General features: G+C 39.4%; 1 protein-coding gene across 1 annotated transcript; it reads left to right on the forward strand.

Moving 5' to 3' along the window:
* Positions 1 to 2,763: 2,763 nt before the first annotated feature.
* Positions 2,764 to 3,696, forward strand: LOC125177007 (olfactory receptor 2T1-like). Its single transcript, XM_047879004.1, has one exon. The coding sequence runs from the start codon at positions 2,818 to 2,820 to the stop codon at positions 3,694 to 3,696; it is 879 nt and encodes a 292-aa protein (XP_047734960.1). The 5' UTR covers positions 2,764 to 2,817.
* Positions 3,697 to 26,327: the final 22,631 nt, after the last annotated feature.

The following is a 26,327-nucleotide window of genomic DNA, read 5'->3' on the forward strand; positions in this document are numbered from 1 at the left end:
GCAAAAGGAGGGGGCATGCCACATCATACAGGGCCACAGGGGGAAGGAAGCATAAGGGTTGGTAAGGAGGCAGAATTAGTGAGGGGAAAACATAGGTAAAAATTTTACTGTATTTTTTGTGGGAAGGACTGGGTTAGGCACAGCTGAGCACGTTTAGGATTGAGTAGTTTGAATAATTTTAGTAGGCTTTGAGCTATGAGGTTGTCACTAGTTGTCTGGAATCTGTCCCTGGGGTGATTACAGCAGAGGGATAGTGTCCCACACTGATAAAGAGAGGCAGATGGGGGGGGGCGGTATGTACTCAGGATTTGTTGGTTTTAACACCAAAGACATTAATTCTTGTAAGTTGTTCACTATGTCTATGAATTAGCAAATCTGAGAGGGGCAGTCCCTTGCAGGGTCTGCAAGGCCTCAAGATGTCAGAGCATCATAAATATAGAAAACATATGCAGTATATTATATCTTCACTAAAAGCTCATGTTGAATGTTTAGGTTTAACACTATTAACTTCTTGTGCTCAGCTCTGGAGACAAGCTTTGGGATGGGCCCTGCTATAGTCTGAACACATTTGATTCATTTCTAAGCAATCTGTATGTGTGGCATGAGCATCCTGGAAACAGTGATGTTTAAGGCCCTATGCATAGCAAGAAATGCCAGGATGAGCACTGTGGAAAACCTTTTCCTGGCAAAGCATACTGAGATCTAGCTGTGTGAGACCTAGGAAAAAACCTGGATTCTAAGCTCCTATATACTTTCAACCAAAAGTTATACTTTCATCCCAAAAGTTCCGGGCACTGGATCTCAGCTCAGATCACATATCAGACTAGCCTGGGAGCCTTAAGAAGCAGAGGTGCTCAGGGATCACTGCCAAGAATTAGATTCAGGGAAACCGTAAACAGATGACCGAAAGATTGCAAAGCTCTGCTGGTGATTTTAAAGGATATGCAGATTAGGGCCACAGTCTATCACATCTCTGACATGTTGTACCTCCAAAACACTTTGCTGCCCCTCCAGTCCTTTCTCAGTGACCCAATGGTATCAGCCAGTCCCAACATTCTCTCATATTCTCAACTCATTATAGAATTCTGGGAAGTTCATTTTATTTATCTTTCATTTAAGCCATTTGTTATCATACACAAGCCCAAAAATATAAGCTAGAATTCAAAACATTCCCTAGGATTTTGGGTACTGGAACCAAGAAAGGCAAAAGGCCATGAAGTCTCGGGGATTTTGAGTAGTGGGAAGTTCTCTGCCAGCTGTCTTACCATGGAATGTGTGGTCTGAGTTTGTCCCTCATCCACATCTTCTAAAACTGCCTTTGACTGACTTCTTTCTCATCATAGCTTAATTTGACATTCACAGAGATTGACTTTACTTGAAGAAAAGTAATTTGATAAGGGAGAATTTTAAGGGCCTCTGAAACTTCCAAAAGCAACTACTGAAACTGGTTTACCTACTCCTATTATGAAGTTCACAGATTTATAATGAGTCCCATTCTCTATCAAACAAGTTTATAAACTTCTTCACATGAGGTAACAGTACGGGGGATGAGGACAACGGACTTCCAGAAATCTACTTAAGAGCAATTCCTACATCTGAGCACAAAGGGCATGTTTAGGACTCCTGGGAGTCAAGGCGACAAGGGAAAGATGGCATGGCACAACTTTGCTAGCTGATAAAATGCACCTGTCAGCCATAGCAAAAGATCTCACCTATTTCTAAGAAAAATTCGTCACATGGATCCTCATGTAAATAAGAATTTTGAAATATATAATTCATATATTCGTAGATCTAGTTCTTAGATTAGGCATGAAAGTAAATGTTTTATTTAAAAATTTTTTTTCTTGTGTGCATATTTACTCATTTGTGTATTATTAGAAATATTGCTAACTATGTATATTTCACAAAACATGGGCGTTCTAATTTTTTTTCATGTTTATTTATTTTTTATAGAGAGCAGGGGATGGGGCAAACAGGGGAGAGAGAGAGAGAGACAGAGAGAGAGAGAGAGAGAGAGAGAGAGAGAGAGAATCCCAAGCAGGCTCCACACTGTCAGTACAGAGCCCAATACCAAGCTTTAAGCCACAAACCATGAGATCATGACCTGAGCCAAGTTCAAGAGTTAGATGTTTAACTGACTGAGCCACCCAGATGCCCCAAAACATGGAGTGTTCTAATGTATTGTGGTTCTTTTTCTGGCTTTTTACAATGGAAACTTTGATCATCAGTTTTTAGTCTTTCCTCTTTTTTAACACATACTTTTACATTACAAGTTCTCCTCTCAAGGCGCCTGGGTGACTCAGTCAGTTAAACATCTGACTTTTGCTCATATCATGACACACAGTTCCATGGGTTCAAGCCCTGCTCAGGCTCTCTGCTGACAGCTCAGAACCTGGAGCCTACTTTGGATTCTGTGTCTCCCTCTCTCTTTGCCCCTCCCCTGCTTGCATTCTGTCTCTCTCAAAAATAAATAAACACTAAAAAAAATGGGAAAAAAGTCTCATCTAAGCACTGCTTTGGCTGCATGACATGTTTTTTTATAGTACTTTTTCATCATGAAATAATGCCAAACCTACAAAAACTTTAAAAAATATTAGGAAGAACTCCCACAGCCCCTCTGTCAGCTCACTTAATTGTCGCCGTCTGCTGTTTTCATCCATCACTCCACTCTCCGACTCAGAGTGGATACTTTACAGCCCATGATGAGTTGGTTTACTTCTTCCCCACAGCAAGGCTTGGCAAGAGGCAGGCAGAGGGCCCTGGAACCAGTCCTCCACCGGCGGCTTTGTCCTCACAAGCCTTTTTAATGAGAGCCCAATGCACCTGTTCCTCTTCAGCATGGTTGTGGTAGTCTACACACTTGCCATGGCTGGCAACACTGCCATGGTTTTCCTGATCTGGGCAGATGTCCGGCTCCACACACCCATGTATTTCCTCCTCAGCCAGCTGTCTTTTCTGGACATCTTCTTCACCTCAGTCACCATCCCCAAGATGATAGCAGGCTTCCTCTTTGGCTGGACTAGCATCTCATTTGTGGGCTGTGGAGCACAAATGTTTTTCTTCATGTTCTTTGGGGCCACAGAGTGCCTCCTGCTGGCCCTCATGGCCTATGACCGTTACGTGGCCATCTGCAACCCTCTGCGCTACTCATCACTCATGAGTCATCAGACCTGTCTGCTCATGGTGGCTGCCTCCTGGCTGGGAGGGTCTCTCAATGCCTCCATCCAGACTGCACTGACCCTGCAGTTCCCCTATTGTGGCTCGAGGAAGATTGCACACTTTTTCTGCGAGGTGCCTTCACTGCTGAGGCTGGTTTGTGCTGACACAGCCTCCTACGAGCACGTTCTTTTTGTGACAGGTGTGGTAGTCCTTCTGCTGCCCATTGCCTTTATCACTATGTCCTATGCCCTCATCTTGGCAGCAGTGCTTGGGATGCACTCTGTGGAGGGGCGTCGGAAGGCCCTAGCCACCTGCTCCTCCCACTTAACAGTTGTCAACCTCTTCTATGGACCCCTCGTCTATACCTATATGTTACCTGCATCCTACCACTCTCCTGGCCAGGATGATGTAGTGTCCATCTTCTATACAGTCCTCACACCCATGCTGAATCCTGTCATCTACAGTCTCAGGAACAAGGAAGTGACAGGAGCAATGAAGAATGTCATAGGGAAGTGTGGGATGGGTAAGATTGCTTAACACTCAGGAGAGGGAGCCTTCCACCTCTAGGACATCTCTGTGGCTTCAGGAGCCCATTCTAGGATTTCCTCCTGAGAAGAGAAGTGGAGTCCCAAATCCACATAAATGGAAGTGAAAAGGCAACCCCTTATTCCCCTCCATCCACTGCCTTTCTCTTCAAAGAGTTGTCCAGATTGTCAGTGTCCACTTTTCACTCCCCTACCTCACCTCAACAAACTCCAGTCTGGTTTCTGTTCCAGCCATCCCTTGTCCAAAGGGCACTATTTCATCGCCTCTGTCACTAAATGTCCAAAAGCATCTCTTCTCCCCAAAGGGCCCCCAAAGCCCTTCTTCTCTATTTCCCCAAATTTCTCCTTCATCCCTGTCCTCCAGCCACACTGGCTGCCTTATTGATCAGAATTCCTAAGCACAATCCCAGCTTGTGGTCCTTCAACACAGAGTTCCTGATGCCTGGGTGCTTTCCTCCACACTTTTGCATGTTTGCATGAGGAACTTCTCAAATATGATTATATCAGAGATGCCTGTACTGGCCACACTGTCCAAGATGGTATCCCTATCCCATTCCACCATCTCTTTCTAACTTAATTTGTGTATTCAATGTTTCTTTTTCCCTTTAGAATGTGCAGTTCAGGGGAGTTGAGGTTTTGATTTATAGTGTTGTACCCTCATCTCCCCGAAGAGTGCCTGGCACACAGTCCATCAATAAACATTTGCTGAATAAATGGATAAACCCAATGAACATTTCTTACCTAATCCCAAAAGTGTTGGCACTGTTGCTAGTTCCTCCTTGAAAATCTTTTTTCCTTTGGTAGTGATACCACATTTCTGTTTTTGTTTTTTTTTCCTACTTTGGCCCATGCCTTCCCATTAAGTTACAAATGACTTAAAACATGGTGGTAGACCCTTCTCTTCTCAGTCCACAGTCTCTCAGGTCACTCTCATTCATGGCGATGGTTTCAGTTACCACCTAACACCAAAGTCTGTCATACATATTATAGGCCAGCCAGATGTCTCCTCCAAGCTCAATATCCACACTGGATGTTCCAGAGGCACCTCAAATTCATCATATCAACAAAAAAAATCATGATATCTCCTCTAGGGCTGGTAACTGAGTGAATGCTCCACAAGGTCAGCAGGACTCTGTCACCGCCCATGCCTAATCCCTCACCAAATCCTGTCCATTTGACCATCACTGCTTACCTTTTGATGAGATGCAATCCTCGGTGTTGCAACTACCAACACCAGAGTCAAAAGAGACAGTCAATCTTGACTGGGATGATGCACGAACTTCCAAACAGGTCTCCTTGCTCTCTTTCTCACCCACCCCACATATACAACTTGTTTTCCAAGAGAGCCAAAAGAATCTCTAAACACAAATCTATTCACATGCCACCAACTCCAATCCTTAATTTCCCCTTAAATACCTTTAGAAATTCTTATTCCTTTTACATGTATCACCATCTAACATAGAAGGAAGGCAACAGGAAGGCAGGGAAAGAGGAAAGGACCGTTCCTGATTGCAGTCTTGTACATTCCAGCTAGACCATACTTTATCATCCCAAGTCTTTATTATATAAAGTAATCTTCATAAGAGATGCCAAAATAACTTCTTGTTTTAAGACATCCCTAAAAGTCTTCAGAGACCAGAAGTCATCCTTAAAGTTCAATCTACATCCCTTTTACTGCAGTTGGATTAATTTTTTCTAAATTGACTCTTCATAAAAATCAAGAACAGAATAGAGAACTGCATTTCCACTTGAACACTTCTACCACATTTTCTCTTCAAAGAAGACATTTACTCAGGGGAGAAATATTTCTATTCCTGAAATATTTCTATTACAAGGAGTTATGTGGCCAAGACTGTATAGATACATACCCACCATCTGATTCCAGAACAGGATTCCTTCACCACCACAGTCCCCGACCTCATGTTTCATATGCATGACCTTACACATCCTTTGACTCCTTAGCACTTACCCAAATAAAGAAGAAAGCCATAATTTGCCTTTAGTCATACATCTTACCTCATGTCCATTAAACAAGTGGGCAAGCTTTGAAAAATGACATGTAGGAGGTCATGCTTACCCCTTCCTGTGATACAGGGAGTGAGTTGTTTCTTAATATATAGTTTTACTTTCTTTAAAAATAACCCCAACTTTAACTGAGAATGCACTGCCTGAAATAAATATATTTTCCAGTCGCCAATACAGGTGGGTATGGCTATGTACACAAGCTGTGGCCAGTGGCCAGTAAATATAAATGTATGTGCCTTCCAGTAATGTCTTTAGACATCAGGGTGGGATCAAACTCTTTACTTCACCACTCTTTCTTATTGGATGACATGGTATCATGACAACTAGGGCTTCAGCGGACAGCTTGTACAAGAGGCAGCAGCAAGGAAATGAGAATGGCAAATTAACAACATAAATGGAAACATAGTTATTGAAAACATAGAGTTAAACAAGTATTCTGTGATTTTTATTTTTTGTCTTTTTTTTAATATGAAATTTATTGTCAAATTGGTTTCCATACAACACCCAGTGCTCATCCCAACAGGTGCCCTCCTCAATGCCCAACACCCACTTTCTCCTCCCTCCCACACCCTCCATCAACCGTCAGTTTATTTTCTGTTTTTAAGAGTCTCTTATGGTTTGCCTCCCTCCCTCTCTAACTTTTTTTCCCCTTCCCCTTCCCCATGGTCTTCTGTTAAGTTCCTCAACATCCACATAAGAGTGAAAACATTTAGTATCTGTCTTTCTCTGTATGACTTATTTCACTTAGGATAACACTCTCGAGTTCCATACATGTTGCTACAAAAGGTCATCTTTCATTCTTTCTCATTGACAAGTAGTATTCCATTATATATATAAACCACAACTTCTTTATCCATTCATCAAATGATGGACATTAAGGCTCTTTCCATAATTTGGCTATTGTTGAAAGTGCTGCTATAAACATTGGGGTACAAGTGCCCCTATGCATCAGCACTCCTGTATCCCTTGGGTAAATTCCTAGCAGTGCTATTGCTGGGTCATAGGGTAGATCTATTTTTAATTTTTTTGAGGAACCTCCACACTGATTTCCAAAGCAGCTGCACCAGTTTGCATTCCCCACCAACAGTGCAAGAGAGTTCCCATTTCTCCACATCCTCTCCAGCACCTATACTCTCCTGATTTGTTCATTTTAGCTATTCTGACTGGCATGAGGTAGTATCTGAGTGTGGTTTTGATTTGTATTTCCCTGATGAGGACTGATGTTGAGCATCTTTTCAGGCGCCTGTTGGCATTCTGGATATCTTCTTTACAGAAGTGTCTATTCATGTCTTCTGCCCATTTCTTCACTGGATTATTTGTTTTTTGGGTGTGGAGTTTGGTGAGTTCTTTCTAGATTTTAGATACTAGCCCTTTGTCTGATATGTATTTGCAAGTACCTTTTCCCCTTCCATCAGTGGCCTTTTAGTTTTGTTGATTGTTTCCTTTGCAGTGCAGAAGCTTTTTATCTTTATGAGGTCCCAATAGTTCCTTTTTGCTTTTAATTCCCTTGCCTTTGGAGATGTGTCAAGTAAGAAATTACTGTGGCTGAGGTCAGAGAGGTTTTTTTCCTGCTTTCTCCTCTATGGTTTTGATGGTTTCCTGTCTCACATTCAGCTCCTTCATCCATTTTGAATTTATTTTTGTGAATGGTGTAAGAAAGTGGTCTAGTTTCATCCTTCTGTCCAGTTCTCTCAACACCATTTGTTAAAGAGATTGTCTTTTTTCCATTAGATACTCTTTACTGCCTTGTCACAGATTAGTTAGCCATACTTTTGTGGGTCCAATTCTGGAGTCTGTATTCTATTCCCTTGGTCTATGTGTCTGTTTTTGTGCCAATACCATACTGTCTTAATGGTTACAGCTTTGTAGTAGAGGCTAAGTCTGGGATTGTGATACCTCCTGCTTTGGTCTTCTTCTTCAATATTACTTTGGCTGTTCGGGGTCTTTTGTGGCGCCATACAAATTTTAGGATTGCTTGTTCTAGCTTCAAGAATGCTGGTGCAATTTTGATTGGGATTGCATTGAATGTGTAGATTGCTTTGGGTAGTATTGGCATTTTTGCAAGATTTATTCTTCCAATCCATGAGCATGGAATGCTTTTCCATTTCTTTATATCGTCTTCAATTTCCTTCCTAAGCTTTCTATAGTTTTCAGCATACAAATCTTTTACATCTTTGGTTAGGTTTATTATTGGCATTTTATAACTCTTGGTGCAATTGTGAATAGGATCAGTTCTTTCTGTTGTTTCATTATTAGTGTATAAGAATGCAACTTATTTCTGTACATTGATTTTGTATCCTGCAACTTTGCTGAATTCATGTATCAGTTCTAGCAGACTTTTGGTGGAGTCTATCGGGTTTTCCACGTATAATACCATGTAATCTGCAAAAAGTGAAAGCTTTACTTCATCTTTGCCAATTTTGACGCATTTGATTTCCTTTTGTTGTCTGATTGCTGATGCTACAACTTCCAACACTATGTTAAACAACATCAGTGAGAGTGGACATCCCTGTCATGTTCCTGATCTCAGGGGGAAAGCTCTCAGTTTTTCCCCATTGAGAATGATATTAGCTGTGGGCTTTTTATAAATGGCTTTTATGATGTTTAAGTGTGTTCCCTCTATCCCGACTTTCTCAAGGGTTTTTATTAAGAAAGGATGCTGAATTTTGTCAAACGCTTTTTCTGCACCAATTGACAGGATCATATGGTTCTTCTTTTCCTTTATTAATGTTATGTATCACATTGATGGATTTGCGAATGTTGAACCAGCCCTGCATCCCAGGAATGACTGCCACTTGATCATAGTGTATAATTCTTTTTATATGCTGTTGAATTCGCTTTGCTAGTATCTTATTGAGAATTTTTGCATCCATATTCATCAGGGGTAATTGGCCTGTAGTTCTCTTTTTTTACTGGGTCTCTATCTGGTTTAGGAATCAAAGTAATACTGGCTTCACAGAATGAGTCTGGAAGTTTTTCTTCCCTTTCTATTTTTTGGAACAGCTTGAGAAAGATAGGTATTATCTCTGCTTTAAATGTCTGGTAGGATTCCCCAGGGAAGCTGTCTGGTCCCGGAGTCTTATTTCTTGGGAGATTTTTGATAACTGATTCAATTTCCTCGCTGGTTATGGGTCTGTTCAAGTTTTTTATTTCTTCCTGTTTGAGTGTTGGAAGCGTGTGGGTGTTTAGGAATTTGTCCATTTCTTCCAGGTTGTCCAATTTGTTGGCATATAATTTTTCATAGTATTCCCTGATAATTCTTTGTGTTTCTGAGGGATTGGTTGTAATGATTCCATTTTCATTCATGATTTTATGTGTTTGGGTCATCTCCCTTTTCTTTTTGAGAAGCCTGGCTAGAGGTTTATCAATTTTGTTTATTTTTTCAAAAAAACAACTCTTGGTTTCATTGATCTGTTCTACAGTTTTTTAAAATTCTATATTGTTTATTTCTGCTCTGATCTTTATTATTTCTCTTCTTCTGCTGGGTTTGGGGTATCTTTACTCTTCTGCTTCTATTTCCTTTAGTATTTTTTATTTGTATTTGGGATTTTGTATTTGGGATTTTTCTTGTTTCTTGAGATGACCTGGATTTCAATGCATTTTCCTCTCAGGACTGCCTTTGCTGCATCCCACAGCATTTGGATTGTTATATTTTCATGTTCATTTGTTTCCATATATATATACATACATATATATATATATATATATATATATATATATATATATATATTTAAATTTCTTGTCTAATTGCCTGATTGACCCACTCATTCTTTAATAGGGTGTTCTTTAACCTCCATGCTTTTGGAGGTTTTCCAGACTTTTTCCTGTGGTTGATTTCAAGTTTCATAGCATTGTGGTCTGAAAGTGTGCATGGTATGATCTTAATACTTTTGTCTTTATTGAGGGCTGTTTTGCGACCCAGTATGTGATCTATCTTGGAGAATGTTCCATGTGCAGTCGAGAAGAAAGTATATTCTGTTGCTTTGGGATGCAGAGTTCTAAATATATCTGTCAAGTCCATCTGATCCAATGTATCACTCAGGACCCTTGTTTCTTTATTGATCCTTATAGATTGATCTATATATTGATCCTTTATTGATCTTTATAGATTGTCTAGATGATCTATCCATTGTTGTAAGTGGGGTATTAAAGTCCCTGCAATTACCACATTCTTATCCATAAGTTTGCTTATGTTTGTGATTAATTGTTTTATATATTTGGGGGCTCCCATATTTGGCACATAGACATTTATAATTGTTAGCTTTTCCTGATGGATAGACCAGTGACAGGGAGAGAGCAGACACTTTTTGTGGCACAGAAGGAATTAGTATGTTGGCCCCAAAATGGAATGGAAAGAAAAAGCTTGCTGAAAAGTAGGTTCAAGTACACTAGGAGGCATACCAGGAAGCACACATCAGAATGCAACTCAGGGACTATCAGAAGATCAGTAGCTGTTAGGGGCGCCTGGGTGGCGCAGTCGGTTAAGCGTCCGACTTCAGCCAGGTCACGATCTCGCGGTCCGGGAGTTCGAGCCCCGCGTCAGGCTCTGGGCTGATGGCTCAGAGCCTGGAGCCTGTTTCCGATTCTGTGTCTCCCTCTCTCTCTGCCCCTCCCCCGTTCATGCTCTGTCTCTCTCTGTCCCAAAAATAAATAAACGTTGAAAAAAAAAAATTTAAAAAAAAAAAAAAAGAAGATCAGTAGCTGTGAAAATTTGATCTCCACCTGGAAAAAATGGCAAGCTCCAATTAGACCTTGAACTTACTTAAGAACATACATATCTCATAATTTCCAGTTTATGATGTAGGCCACTATCTTTTTTCCTCCTTTTATTAGAACCTGAAAATGCAAAAATGGAAAGATTTGAAAGCTGAGTTATCAGGGGATATTTGTCAAGTGACATGGTGAAGCTACCAAAATGAAGTGGAGAAGCTTGGGGGTAAATTTTGGGAACAATAAGGGGAGACCTGGGGCAAATACTTTTGCCTGAGGAGAAAATGGAGGAAGGATAGTAACAACTCAGGAGAAGTGACAAAAGTACTTAATTACCAAACCCTTCCCAAAGCAAATTACATTCAACTAACACATTACAAACTTTCCCATCATTTAACTCTATCCTTATCAATGTCTTTCATTTGAGCTCCCTGTGTGAGTTTCCCATCCTCCTTGGAAATATACTTCTGGATTTGTGAGTCCAGTTGATGAGACAATGAGACAAATACAAGTTGTTTGCACACATTCTCTTTACAACAGGTTTTCTAAATGCATTTAATAAGGCAACACCTACCTAGGGCTGTAGGCTCTGTTTTTTCATTGATTAGCCTCAATTTTTATATCATCCTGGCTCATAGGAAGTAATAAATAAGTAGCTATTTAATTAGTTTAAATTATCTGTCTGGCCAGTTTTTTTTTTACCTTTTTTAAAGACAATATTGGAGCAAATTCTTAATTATAAACTGGAAGATAATACTTTTTTTTATAAATATACAGTTTGAAATCACTTTGCTCCTATGTAAAAAAGTTTGGTGGTTCCTCAAAAAGGTATACATTCTTGGGTATACATCCAAGGTAACTGAAAAAGTGTGTTCAAAAAAACTATTGTACATGAATGCTCAAGGCAGTATTATACACAGTAGCCAAAATGTGGAAGGAACACGTCTATCAATTGATGAATGGGTAAACAAAATGTGGTATACTGATACAATGAAATATTATTCAATGATGAAAAAGAATGAAGTGTTGATACATGCTACAACAGCTTTCAAGGATGAAACTTGAAAATATTTAGCTACATGAGAGAAGCCAGACCACATATTGTAGGATTCCTTTTTATTAAATGTCCAAAATAAAGATAGATAGAGAAAATTCATAGAGACATAGATAACTGCTAGAGGTTGGAAGGGCAGGAGAATGAGGTGTGACTGCTTAATCAATATAGAGTTTCCTTTTGGGGTGATGAAAAAGTACTGGGACTAGGTAGTGGTACTGGTTGCACAACACTGTGTGTTTACTAATGCCACTGGTGTGTACTTTAAGATGGTTGAAATGGTAAATTTTATGTTATGTGTATTTTACCACAATAAAAATAAGGCACTGATTTATTTAATCCTCACATCCAGGGCTGATGTCCTGATCTCTGACTACAAAACCCATAAAACTTCCACCTTGTCCAAATGATGACTCCAACATGGAGCACTAATCTTTGGACTAAAATGAGGGCCACCACAACCAGGCCACTATTTATCACCTCATTCCTTCTCAAGATCTCATGCTGACTCTGCCATCTGGAGATGACATCTTAGTCTGGTGTTTACAGCCCTTCTCATCTGACTAGCTTCTCACCGATGCTCTGCCAGCATTTGCCTTCCACTCCAAGTAGACATATCACTGTACCACCTTAAATACCTCCATTATTGCCTGACTATACATGTTCTCCTTTTCCTTTTCTATCTTTGAGAGCCTGCCACTCAATATATAAATATCACATAAAAGGCAACATTCTACCTCCCAGAATCTTTCATCATAAGGCCTATATTGTGAAATACATACTGTGTGAAAGTACAGATATGTCTATAATCTCATTTTCCTAGTATGTTATTTAATCTCTCCTCTAAGCATACCCAAGTAAATTATAAAATGAATAAATCTTATACTCTGTGCATTTATCTATATCCATATCAATATCTATATTTATATCCATATTTATATCTATATTTCATCACCCCTTGGAGTTACAGAATTGTACAATTTTGAAAATCATACATAATTGTATTATTTACCTGTGTAAAGCCTACAGTAGTCCAAAGCAAAGAAACTTATCAATGATAAATAAAGGACATTACATAATGATACAATGGTCAATTTTCCAAGAAGAAATAATTCTTAACATGTATGTGCCTAATAACAACACTAAACAATATGAAACAATAGTAACTGATAATTTTTCTAAATTATTGTTAGACCCCAAACCACAGAACCAGGAAGACCTGAAAACATCAAGCATGATAAATGCCATAAACATTATCATTTTATTTTCAAACTATAGAAAATGACAGGTAAAGAAAAAAATCTTAGAAGACAGAGAGGAAGAATAAAACTAGACCACTTTTCTTACACCATATACAAAAATAAATTCAAAATGGATGAAAGACCTAAACAAGAGACAAGAAACCATCAAAATCCTAAAAGAGAACACAAGCAGCAAACTCTTGACCTCGGCCAGAGCAATTTCTTACTAGACACATCACTGAAGGCAAGGGAAACAAAAGCAAACATGAACTACTAAGACTTTACCAAGATAAAAAGCTTCTGCACAGTGAAGGAAACAATCAGCAAAACTAAGGGGCAGCCTATGGAGTAGGAGAAGATATTTGCAAATGGCATATCTGATAAAGGGTTAGTATCCAAAATCTATAAAGAACTTACCAAACTCAACACCCCCTAAAAAAATAATAATAACCCAGCTAATAAATGGGCAAAAGATATGGATAGACACTTTTCCAAAGAAGATTTCCAGATGGCTAACAGACACATGAAAGGATGCTCAACGTCACTCATTATCAGGGAAATACAAATCAAAACCATGATGTGATATGACCTCACACCTGTCAGAATGGCTAAAATTTACAACACAAGAAATAAGAGGTCTTGGTGAGGATGCAGAGAAAAAGGAACCCTCTTGTACTGCTGGTGGGAATGCAGACTGGTTCAGCCACTCTGGAGAAAAGTATGGAGGTTCCTCAAGAAATTAAAAATAGAACTCTCCTAGGATCCAGCAATTGCACTATTAGATATTTACCCAAAGGATACAAAAATGTAGACTCAAAGGGGTACATGCACCCAATGTTTATAGCAGCATTATCAACAATAGCTAAATCATGGAAAGAGTCCAAATGTCCATCAACTGATGAAGGGATAAAGAAGATGTGATATATATATATATATATATATATATACACACACGCACACACATATATATATGTGTGTGTGTGTATATATATATATATATATATACACACACACACATATACACAATGGAATATTAGCCCTTGTAAAGAATGTCACCTTGCCATTTGCATTGACATGAATGGAGCTAGAACATATTATACTGAGTGAAATAAGTCAGAGAAAGACAAATTCCATATGACTTCACTCATATGTGGAATTTAAGAAACAAAACAGATGAACATATGGAAAGGGGGGAAAAGAGGAGAGAAGGAAGCAAACCACAACAGACTCTTAATGATAGAGAATAAACTAAGGGTCGATGGAAGGAGGTGGGTTGGAGATGGACTAGATGGGTGATGGGTATTAAGGAGGGCATATGTTGTGGTGAATGCTAGGTGTTGTATGTAAATGAAGAATCACTGGATTCTACTCCTGAAACCAACTGCACTGTATGTTAACTAAATAAAATTTAAATTAAAAAAAGAAGAAGAAAAAAGAGAGTAAAAAACACTACCTATAAAGGAGAAAATAATTACATCTGTCTTCTCTTTAGAAACAATGCAAGCAAAAAAGTAACAGAGTGTTGAGAGGGAAAAAATACTAATCTAGAATTCTGTACATGTGAAATTATCCTTCAAAATTGAAGGAGAAATAAAGACTTTTATAGGTAAACAAAAATTGTAGGAATTTGTTGCTACTAGACCTGTCTTGCAAGAAATGCTTAAAGAAGTTCTTAAAAGAAAAGGAATATTATTTAAGTTAGAAACAGATCTACACAAAACAAGCAAGAGCATCAGAGAATAAACAAGTAAAGGTAAAATTAAAGTTTGTGTATCTCTTATTCTTAATTGATCTAACAAATAAGGATTTCTTCAAAATAATATAACAATGTATTTGATCATGTATGTGTTATATATATCAATATATGTTTATGCATGGTTATGTATAAGTAAAATGAATGCAGAAATGATAAAAAGGACTATGGAGGAATCAGAAATGTTTGCTTATTATAAAGTACTTTCACTACCCATGAAGTGTCACAGTTTTATTTGAAGTGAACTTTACATATTTCATATGTAAATATTATGTAAAGGTATATTGAACACTCTAAAACAATCTGTTTAAAAAGTAAGAATATTTATAACTAATATGATAAGAAGGAAGAAAATGGAAACCTATAAAATACTTAAAATTACAAAATGCAGAAAAAACAGTGGAAAACAAAAATAGAAACAAAGAACTAAAGCAAAAAGAATACAAAGCAGTCACCACAATGTTAGATATTAATACAACTATATCAGTAATCACTTTAATGTCAATGGTTTAAATATGCCAATTAGGGGCACTTGGGTGGCTCAGTAGGTTAAACGTCCAACTTTGGCTCAAGTCATGATCTCGTGGTTCATGACTTTGAGCCCCGCATCAGGCTGTGTGCTGTCAGTGCAGAGCTCACTTTGGATCCTCATGTTGGATCCTCCGTCTCCCTCTCTCTCTTCCCCACCATGCTCTCACATGCATAAGCACATGCCCTCTCACTTAAAAATAAACATTTAAAAAAATGGATGTCATGGCACTGGGTGGCTCAGTCAGTTGTGTCTGACTCTTGATTTTGGCTCAGGTCACAATCTCACAGTTGGTGGGATCAAGCTTTGCATCAGGGTCTGCACTGACAGCATGGAGACTGCTTGGGATTCTCTTCCTCTCTCTCTGCCCCTCGTCTACTTGCATGCTCTTTTTCTCAAAATAAATAAATGAACTTAAAAAAAATGGAGACTGTCTCTTAAAATTTGCATGGAACCACAAAACACCCTGAATAGCCAAAGCAATCTTGAAAAGGAAAAACATTGGGGCGCCTATGTAGCTCAATCACTTAAGCATCTGACTTGGCTCAGGTCCTGATCTCACTGTCCATGAGTACGAGCCCCGCATTGGGCTCTGTACTGAGAGCTCAGAGCCTGGAGCCTGCTTCTGATTCTGTGTCTCCCTCTCTCTCCGCCCCTCCCCTGCTCTCACTCTGTCTTTCACATTGTCTCAAAAACAAATAAACATTAAAAAAAGAAAAGAAAAACAAAGTTGTACACAATCACAGTTCTGGACTTCAAGTCATATTGCAAAGTTGTGGTGATCAAGACACTACAAAAAGAGACACATAGATCAAAGTCTCAAGAAGAGACACTACTAAAAGAGACACATAGCTCAATGGAACAGAATAGAAAACCCAGAAATGGACTGTCAACTATATGATAAACTAATCTTCAACAAAGCAGGAAAGAATATCCAATGGAAAAAAAGTCTCCTCAACAAATGATAGGAAAATTGTACAACAATGTGCAAAAGGATGAAATTGGACCACTCTTTTACACCATACACAAAAATAAACTCAAAATGGTTGAAAAACCTAAATGTGAGACAGGAAACCACCAAAGTCTTAGAGGAGAACATAGGCACTAACCTCTTTGATATCAGCTATAGGAACTTCTTTCTAGATATGTCCACTGAGGCAAGGGAAACAAAGGCAAAAATAAAATATTGGAGCTTCATGAAAACATAAAGCTTCTTCACAGTGAAGGAAATAACCAACAAAACTAAACAGCAGCCTATGGAATGGAAGAAGATATTTGCAAACAACATATTTGATAAAGGGTTAACATTCAAAACATTTAAAGAACTTATCAAACCCAACACCCAAAAAACAAACAATCCAGTGAAGAAATGGGCAGAAGACATGTACAGACATTTTTCCAAATATATACAAATAGCCAACAGACATATGAGAAGATGCTCAACATCACTCATCATCAGGGAAATACAAATCAAAACTACAATGGGCTATCACCTCACACCAGTCCAAATGGCTAAAGTTAACAACACAGGAAATGACAGATGTTGGCAAGGATGTAGTGAAAGAGGACCCTCTTACACTGTTAGTAGGTTTTCAAACTGGTGTAGCCACTGTTTAAAACAGTATGGAGATTCCTCACAAAGTTAAAAATAGAACTACCCTACAATCTAGCAATTGCACTACTAGGTATTTACCCAAAGGATACAAAAACAAGGATTCAAAGGGATACATGCACCCTGATGTTTGTTTACATTATTTACAATAGCCAAATTATAGAAAGAGCCTAAATGTCCATCAAGTAATGAATAGATAGAGAATATAAATATAAAGTGAAATATTACTCATCCATAAAAAAAGAATTAAATCTTGCCATTTGCAACAACATGGGTGGAACTACAGAGTATCATGCTAAGTGAAATAAATCAGAGAAAAACAAATACCATATGATTTCACTCATATGTGAAATTTAAGAAGCAAAAAAATTGATCATAGGGACTGATAGAGAAGCAATACAAGAAACAGACCCTTAACTATAGAGAACAAGCTGATGGTTACCAGAGGGATGGTGGGTGGGGGGATGGGTTAAATAGTTGATGGAGATTAAGGAGTGGACTTGTTTTGATGATTACCGGGTGTGGTATGGAAGTGTTGAATCATTAAATTGTACACCTGAAACTAAAAAATGTCAGAGTAGGGGCGCCTGGGTGGCGCAGTCGGTTAAGCGTCCGACTTCAGCCAGGTCACGATCTCGCGGTCCGTGAGTTCGAGCACCGCGTTGGGCTCTGGGCTGATGGCTCGGAGCCTGGAGCCTGTTTCCGATTCTGTGTCTCCCTCTCTCTCTGCCCCTTGCCCGTTCATGCTCTGTCTCTCTCTGTCCCAAAAATAAATAAATGTTGAAAAAAAAATTTTTTTAATAAATAAATAAATAAATAAAAAATAAAAAATGTCAGAGTGAATCAAATTCAAGACCCAATTATGTGCCATTTGCAAGAAAGTGACTTTAAACATGAAAACATATATAAATTAAAAGGACACGGACAAGAAATTATATATATATATATATATATAATCTCATGCTAAAACTAATCAAAGAAAATAGAAGTAGACAAATTAATTTCAGAAAGAGCAGACTTCATAGCAAGGAGACTTGTCAGGAATAAAGAGGGCATTACATAATAATAAAGGAGCCAATTCTCCAAGCAGACATGACAATCCTTAACATGTATGTATCTAACAACCCAGCATCAAAATACATAAGCAAAAGTAATATAACAGCATAGATAAATAAATGAATCCACATTATAATTGAAGACTTTAAAACTAGTCTCTCAGAAATAGACTGAGGCATAAATCAGTAAGGACATGGTTGAACTCAACAACACCATCAGCCAACTGGATATAACTGACATCTACAAACTACTTTCTCCAACAACAGCAGAATACACATTCTTCTCAAGTTCACACAGAACACTCACCAAGATAGACCACATTCTTGACTATAAAACACACCTTAAATTTAAAGGAAAATAAATCATACACTATCTGCTTCCAGACTACAATGAAGTTAAACTAGAAATCAGTAACAGAAACACAACTGACAAATCCCAAAATACATGGAGATTAAAAAACACACTTCTAATTGTCAAAGAAGGAATCTCAAGAGAAATTTTAAAAAAAGAAATTAGAACTAAATGAAAATGTAACAATTTGTTAAAATTTGTGGGATGCAGAAAAAGCAGGTCTTTTTACTTTTTTTATTTTTTTATGTTTATTTTTGAGAGAGAGACACAGTGCAAATGGGGGAGGAGCACAAAGAGAGGGAGACACAGAATCTAAAGCAGGCTCCAGGGTTCAAGCTGTCAGCACAGAGTCCGATGTGGGGCTCAGACTCACAAACTGTGAGATCATGACCTGAGCAGAAGAAGGATTTATAACTGACTGAGCCACCTAGACGCCCCTTAATTTTTTTTAAGTATATTTATTTATTTTGAGAAAGAGAGAGAGAGCATGCACAAGCAGGAGAGGGGCAGGGAGAGAGAGAATCTCAAGCAGGCTCCACACTGCTGGCATGGATCCCAAGGGCTCAAATCCACAAACCATGAGATCATGACCTGAGCTGAAATCAAGAGTAGGATGCTTATCTGACTGAGCCACCCAGGCGCCCCATGAAAAAACAGATCTTAAAGGAAAATTTTATATAACTAAATGCATATATTAGACAATAAGAAAGATCTAAAATCTATAATATAAGCATGCATGTTAGTAAAATAGAAAAAGAAAAACAAATTAAATCTAAAGTAAGGAGAAGAAAAGGAATAATGAGATAGATACAGCTATTTAGATAGATATAGATCCCTTGACATGTAGATGATAAATCTATGGATATATCACATATCGAGATCTGGATAGACAGATGGTAAGTAGATGCTAGATTAGATGATGATAGATGACAGATAGAACATACATATATACACAATAGAGATGGAGATAGATATCTAGATAGATATAGATCTATATCTAAATATAGCTATAAATTTATCATATAAATATATCACATATATATTGATAAATGATAAATGATACATACACACATACATACTAGACATATTTAGGTAGATCTCTATCTAGATACACATATATGTATCATATAGATATATCACATGTATATATTGATAACTAAATGATAGATAATAGATATATGATATCACATTTTCTTTATCCATTCATCCATTGATGGACACTTAGGTGATTTTCATATCTTGGCTATTGTGAATAATGTTGCAATGAACATGAGGGTGTATGTATCTCTTTGAGATACTGATTACATTTCCTTTCAGTATATACCCAGAATTGAGAATGCTGGATCATATGGCAGTTCTATTTTTAGTTTTATGATGATGTTTGTTTGCACAGGTGCAAATGGTCTTTCCATCTTCTTCATCTTCTGTGATACTCCTCTGGAAAAAGAATTTATGATAGGTTTACTCTCAATCATCTTCCCAGGTGTAGTTCCTCCCCAAAGAGGGGAGTGTTGGCAGACTGATTTCCCAGAAGTTGCTGCTTTTAGTCATACAAAGGAAGCTCTGAAAAGGCTTCTTTCTGTTGAATTTATGAATATCAAATCTCTTCAGCTTAAAAAAACCTTCATACCAATTTTGTGGTCCTGAGTGGGCCCCATACTTCCTTAAAAAAAGTTTAGACATAAAGATCCCTCAATTCCTTACCAGCTGGCATTTTCTCATCCTCAGCAGTCAATGTGAGGATCTGACCTCAGCAGCTGTCCTCACTATTCTACCTAGCAGCAGCAACAGCCCTGAAGTTTGAGCTGAAATCCTGTACATAATTGAAGTTCTGTTAACTCCATTTGAGGCATTTCTTCCAAAAATCCTCTCCTGCCTATTATTTTTCCCTTTATTTTTGAGATTCCCACCTACTTCATACCTGGAAGAGAACCAGGAGGACTGCACCCAAGAGGCAGGTGGATTGGTGGCCTTTATATACTTCATCCTTAATCTGCCCAGTCCCAGGGACATAGTCCATACCCTCTTGAAGGGCTTTTTTTTTTTCAACTGTCTTCTCACAGAGACTGTCACTCTCCTTGATCATTTAAGTAGTGTGCCTATGGACAACCTCCAAGACTCGTAGTAGAGGAGAGCAGATGTTTAGAACAGGGAGACAGAGGGCTGATGGAGCCATGTGTCCCTCCGTTACTTGCTGTCCATCTGGGAAAACAGGCAAAGCAGTGTTCTCTCAAGGACTCCTGGCCTGTTCCCCCTATAACCTTCACCACATCTTTATACCTCTTATATCATTTCCACATCAGTGATTTTAGAAAAATAAATTCTCCCCTCCTATTCCCCAGGATCCTGCACAAATCAGAAGAAATGATAAATGTTAAATCAATATGATAAGTCAAAAAACTTTGTGCAAGTGGTGAGGGAAGTAGGTTCTAGATCAATGGTTCTCAACCAGGGTGCAGTTTTGCACCCAGGGACGTTTGGCACTGCCTGAGACATTTTTCACTGTAATAACTTAGAGTGGATACTACTGGCATCTAGCAGATAGATGCCAGAGAAGCTGCTAAACATCTAACCATGTACAGGAAAACCTCCCACAACAAAGATCTTGTCTAAAACATCAACAGTGCCAAGACTGAGAGACCCTGCTTTAGACCCAGATTTCTTGGGCTAGATCCCAACTTTGCCCTGACTAGCTGTGTGACAACAGGAAAATTATTTAACATCTCTATGCCTCATATTCCTCATTCAAAAAATATGGATATTAATACTCATGTGTAAAATAGGGATATCATTGTGTTAATAAATGAAGATGACCAAAATGAGAACAGACAAAAGTTATTTATTTAGAGCTTGCTATAGCAAGGGAGTTTGCCAGCATCACTTATATTTTGGCAGGTCTCAAAGGCAGGCAGAAGAGTGGAAGAGATTTACAATAGAAAAAAGGGAAGGTTTCAGATATGCCCTGGTTGGATCTTGTTGACATGAGGGAAGCTTGAGGCAGGATAACTAGACATGTGTCCTATGTGATTTGGCTTTCTCTGGTTGGTCCTAAGTTGAAAACAAGAACAAAAATTAGGGAAGCTCTCAGCTATTGACCAAGTCTTATTTGGGTCTTTAATTCTACAGAGGTTGTGCTTTGGCTTCCTGGACTGATATTCTGCAGACTTTTATTTTATATATAGTCTAGCCATTGTTTACATATTCAGTGACTTGTTATTATAAGTCCTTGAGAAAGTAGTAAGGAAGGTTTTAAAAATAGGTCATATACAAAGATGCTATATGGTATCCAAGGGCTGAGGAGAGAATTTAAGAAAGAACACACTTAGAAGAATAGCTCTTTTCAAGGCTGGAGTTCAGGCCTCATTGGGGAAGATGCAGTTACCCACTGGAGAGCAAAAAAAGTTCACTGTTTTTCCCAGGCCTGAGCTAGTCTGCAGTCACCAGGAAAGTAGGTAGCAACTGGGACACAGGTGAGCTGCTGCTGGTTGACAGAACATGGACATGCAGGGGGTGTTGGGGCCTGGAGCATGTGGTGTCTATATTGGGAGGACTTCCAAAAGGCAATCACCAGACTGGGTTATAAAGTGACTAGGGGACCACCAGATGTTCTCCCATACACACCACTGAAACCTTCCTTCTAGAGGGCCCTCCAGCACCCTGTGCTGAGAAAGGTTAACATCACACTCACTCTCAAAGGAGAAATAATTAAAAGAATACATCCACCGTCACAAAGCATGTATTAAAGAATAAATTGAGGGCGCCTGGGTGGCTCAGTCGGTTGTCTGACTTCGGCTCAGGTCATGATCTCACAGTTTGTGAGTTCGAGCCCCACATTGGGCTCTGTGCTGACAGCTTAGAGCCTGGAGCCTGCTTCAAATTCTATGTCTCCCTCTCTCTCTGCTCCTTCCCTGCTCATACTCTCTCTCTCTCTTTCAAAAATATATTAAAACATTAAAAAATTTTTTAAAAAAAGAATAAATTGAGAGCTGACACATTGAAGAAGCAGTAAAGGGAATAAATACATATTTGTGCATATCCCTTAGGGTTATCATAAGAATAAAGTTTAAAAGAAAAAAAAATCTTGCTAACCAATCAAGTCCAAGCTCCTTATGCCAGCATTTAGTGAAACCCAACACATCTCCTGCCTTTTTAGGTATAGCATTTAGGATCAGCCTGGAGCACAGTGGGCAGTCACCATCATCAGGAATGGCCCCTCCCCAAATATCCATCACCCCTAAGAAGTCTTAACACCCTGGCTACTTCTTATTTGAAAATCACTCATGCTACCTGTCGCTCATGATTCAGGTGGGAAGCTGTCTTCAATCTCATTAAGGTAGGACAGCTTCTTTACCTCTGTATCTTCCAAAGATACCCAGCACAGCATCTGAACAAAGCATTCACTTAGCCAAGATTTTTTGGTCAAGAAAAATAGTGAGTGACTCCTAAATTCAGTGCAAATAGCACTTTTTCATAGGCTACAGTGTGTTCCTGAAAGTTCATTCAATATAGGAAATTATCACAAATATGGTGGAAGAGGTTGGAGTATAAGGGACTCTAATGAATGCAGACACTTTATGAAGTAAATAATTACTTCTGCTTAAAAAATCGGAAATTGTCATTTTTTTGGGTGTGAAAACCAACTTATATATTCCCACATTATATGATCTTAAGTGAAACATACATGTCCATGTAATTGTTTTGCTCTTTAATGAAAGGTGGGGGAAGAGTTGTATGGGCAGCTGTTTTATAGAAATGCCCATGTTGTTACCTTATTTTGTTTAAAATCCTCTAGCAGCTTCCTACATTCTTCAGAGGACCATCCAAAGTCTTCCCAATGGCCCAAGGGGCCCTTCCACACCTGCTTGGCCATGTTACCCATTCTCTTCCAATTATGTTTCCACCATCTAACTTTATACTACTGGCTCTTCTGCAGCCATGCCAGGCACAGTCTCCACTTGGGGTGTTGGCATTCATTGGTCTCTCTGCCTAGAGGCTCCTCCCTAAATACTGCCATATATTCCTCCTGTCCTTAGTCCCCACTCAGTGAGGCTTCTTTGATCTGACACATGATGGGGCAGAATTCTCCCTGATTGGAACTCTAAACACCTTGCCCTGATTTCTTTCTTTTCTTCCCTAGCACAAATCATCTTCATAAGCACCATATATTTCCTTGGTCTTTTGTTCATTGTCTCTCACTCCTATAAGAAAATTAGGTCTATTGGGGTGCCTGGGTGGCTTAGTCAGTTAAGGGTGTGACTTCAGCTCAGACTGTGATCTCGCCATTCATGAGTTCGAGCCCCACGTCAGGCTCTGTGCTGTCAGCTCAGAGCCTGGATCCTGCTTTTTCACATTCTGTGTCTCCCTCTTTCTCTGCCCTTCTCCTGCTCATGCTCTGTCTCTCTGTCTGTCTGTCTCTCTCTCTCTCTCTTAAAAATAAATAAACATTAAAAAAATTTTTTTAAAGAAAATAAGATCTATGTTGGGAATAGTTTCACTAACTACTATATCTCCAGTGCTTAGAATAAGCACTTCAAACATAATACTTTTGCTTAAAATTGTAATATATAATATTACAAACATAATAAATATACTATATATATTACAGTATATGCAGTATACATGCATATATATATATATATGTATATGTATATGTATATATTTATAATGGGAACATTGGAAGCCTAAATGTTTGATATTAAGAAATTATTGTTCGGGGCGCCTGGGTGGCGCAGTCGGTTAAGCGTCCGACTTCAGCCAGGTCACGATCTCGCGGTCCCTGGGTTCGAGCCCCGCGTCAGGCTCTGGGCTGACAGCTCAGAGCCTGGAGCCTGTTTCCGATTCTGTGTCTCCCTCTCTCTCTGCCCCTCCCCCGTTCATGCTCTGTCTCTCTCTGTCCCAAAAATAAATAAACGTTGAAAAAAAAAATTTAAAAAAAAAAAAAAAAAAAAAAGAAATTATTGTTCTATTTTAAATAAAAAGAAAAATAGGAAGTCATACAGTTTTGACAGCTGAGACTCATGTAACACACACATGGGAGGCAGTAGAGAGGAGAAGAGCTGACCTTTCAGGGAAAGTGGGAGTGCGGTGCTCAGGAAACCAAGGAGACACAGAGGGGCATGCAGGGACAGGTCTACAAGAGGACAGGGGTGAAATGAGGGCAGGCCCTGGGGGGACAAACAGTAGAGGCAGGGTGGACCCTGGTGTGGGGAACACAGGTGGCAGCCTTTCGTACAAGCAGCAGCCATTGCAGCACTGGCCATTGGTGCCCCCTCCCCCCCTGAAACAAGGTCTGCAAAAATTCCCACAATCTGCTTCTGCCCTCTGATCCTGTCAGTGCCAGAAGGCTACCCTGAACAATGAGGGTCTGAGCTGTGCCTATACACTGTATATTTGTGCTGGCCTGGAGGTCCTCCGTTGGTGTGGGAAAGATCACAGGAGGGTCTCTGCTGGTCACACTGCACTGTGGCACCACCAGCTTGTCCCTGAAAAACCCATCTGGGATAATGTGGGCAGATCATGGGGGTCACTCTAAGAACCCTTTCTGCCCACTTATAGCCTCACCAAGGCAGGAAGTGTTTTCCGTTTCAGCCTCAGCTCTTTCCTCCACAGCAACCTCAGACAAAATGTCAGAGACCATGAGCTGCTGCAGAGCCACTGGGTCCTGGTCTTCATCCCCACCCTCATCGTCCCACATGAAAGCCGTCCTGGGCTGGGGGGAGGGGAGGTGTTTGAGGTGCAAGGTCCTCTGGTCCTAGGTGAGGCTGGAGTACCTGTCAGTGCCACTCCCCAGTCACACATTCGGAATCTTTTTGGGTGTCCACTCTATTTTCTGGTGTTAGAGTGTGTCATACATAAAAGAGAGGCAGGATCTCCAGTGTCTGCTACAGCTCAGATTCCTACTAGGTTCTTTAGGTTAATATGCTTCCCAATAGGAGACCAGTAGAACTCTAGAGAACATTGTCTGCCTGTCCCCTCTGGCTCTCCACTGAAGCTTCTCCTAGTTAAGCACAATGGCAACACGTTCACCCCAGCCCTCCTGACCCCAGCTTTCTTTGAGTCCTAGACAGTAATATTCATCTTATTTTTCAAATGAAGAGACTAAGGTGCAGAGAGCCTAGAGACCTTCCCACGATCATGTGGGTGGGAGATGGCAAAGACAAGGCCTGAGGCTGTGGGTTTTACTTCTAGTGGGACCTTTTCAACCAGAGCAGGGAGCCCAGGACCAATACTGACAATGCTGGTAGGTTTCATCTCGTGGACCAGTAACTCCACACTAACAGATCTGAAGAAAAAAAGGTCCAGTGTTACAAGTGCAGGCTCTGGGAAAATCATAGGCAGTTTATTTTACTCACTCTGCAGGAAGTTTTTTCATTGTGCCTACACCCTAGACTGGGGTCATTATGGCCCTGGGCTGTCTTTCAGCATGTCTTGCTGAGCTGTTGCAACCTACTGTCCCTTCTCCACATCTTCTAGATCCCAGTCCAAGACCAGGATAGAAACAGTGTTTAGAGAGTGAAGCCTGCTTGAAGCAGGAACAAAAAGGCAAAGAATAATCATCTGAATACCCATTCCCACCTTAGCCTTGAACAGGTTGCAAAATATTCTCTCCATACATTGTCCCATTGGAACCACTGGCTGCTTTTTTCCCCTTCTTTCTATTTTGAATCTCTATAGCACAAAAGCTGTGTGACTTACTCAATTCAAGGCAAAACTAGGTAAGACCCCTTTTAGTTTTATTCTCTTATCACCCTTCATCTCCCTTCCTTTTTTCTCCATCCATATTCATCTTTCTTAGTGTATTTAATATAGATCCTTACAATCAACCTTCCACACAGTAACTTAAATTTTCCTTGAATGATATTTAGCGTTGTGTGCATTTTTAATTTGTCAAAATATCATTGTTTTTTTAGTTTCTTACTCAGTGCTACATCCGAGATCTGTATACGCTTCTGTGTGTAAATCTAGTTCACCATTTCTTACTGTGGTAACATTTATCACCCTTGACTTCTCCTTCCCCTGAATGATGGGCATCAAGGCTCCTCCAGGAAAATTGGCATACTTGTCTCCTGATGCATTTGTGGGAGAAATTCTCTAGGCTACACATTCCAGAGTGAGACTTCATGATTAATATTCCCATCACCAGATTGTACCAGTCTGGTTCTGCCATATCCCTGCAAGCACTAAAGCCAGAATTTTAAATTATACTAAATGATTATGTGGTTGTATGCATTTGCTTTTCTCTGCTAAGTGAGGTTTGCAGAGGCTTCCTGAGCTCCAATAGATTGGTCAGTT

The sequence above is a fragment of the Prionailurus viverrinus genome, chromosome A1 (assembly GCF_022837055.1).
Source record: "Prionailurus viverrinus isolate Anna chromosome A1, UM_Priviv_1.0, whole genome shotgun sequence".
Taxonomy (NCBI): Eukaryota; Metazoa; Chordata; class Mammalia; order Carnivora; family Felidae; genus Prionailurus; species Prionailurus viverrinus.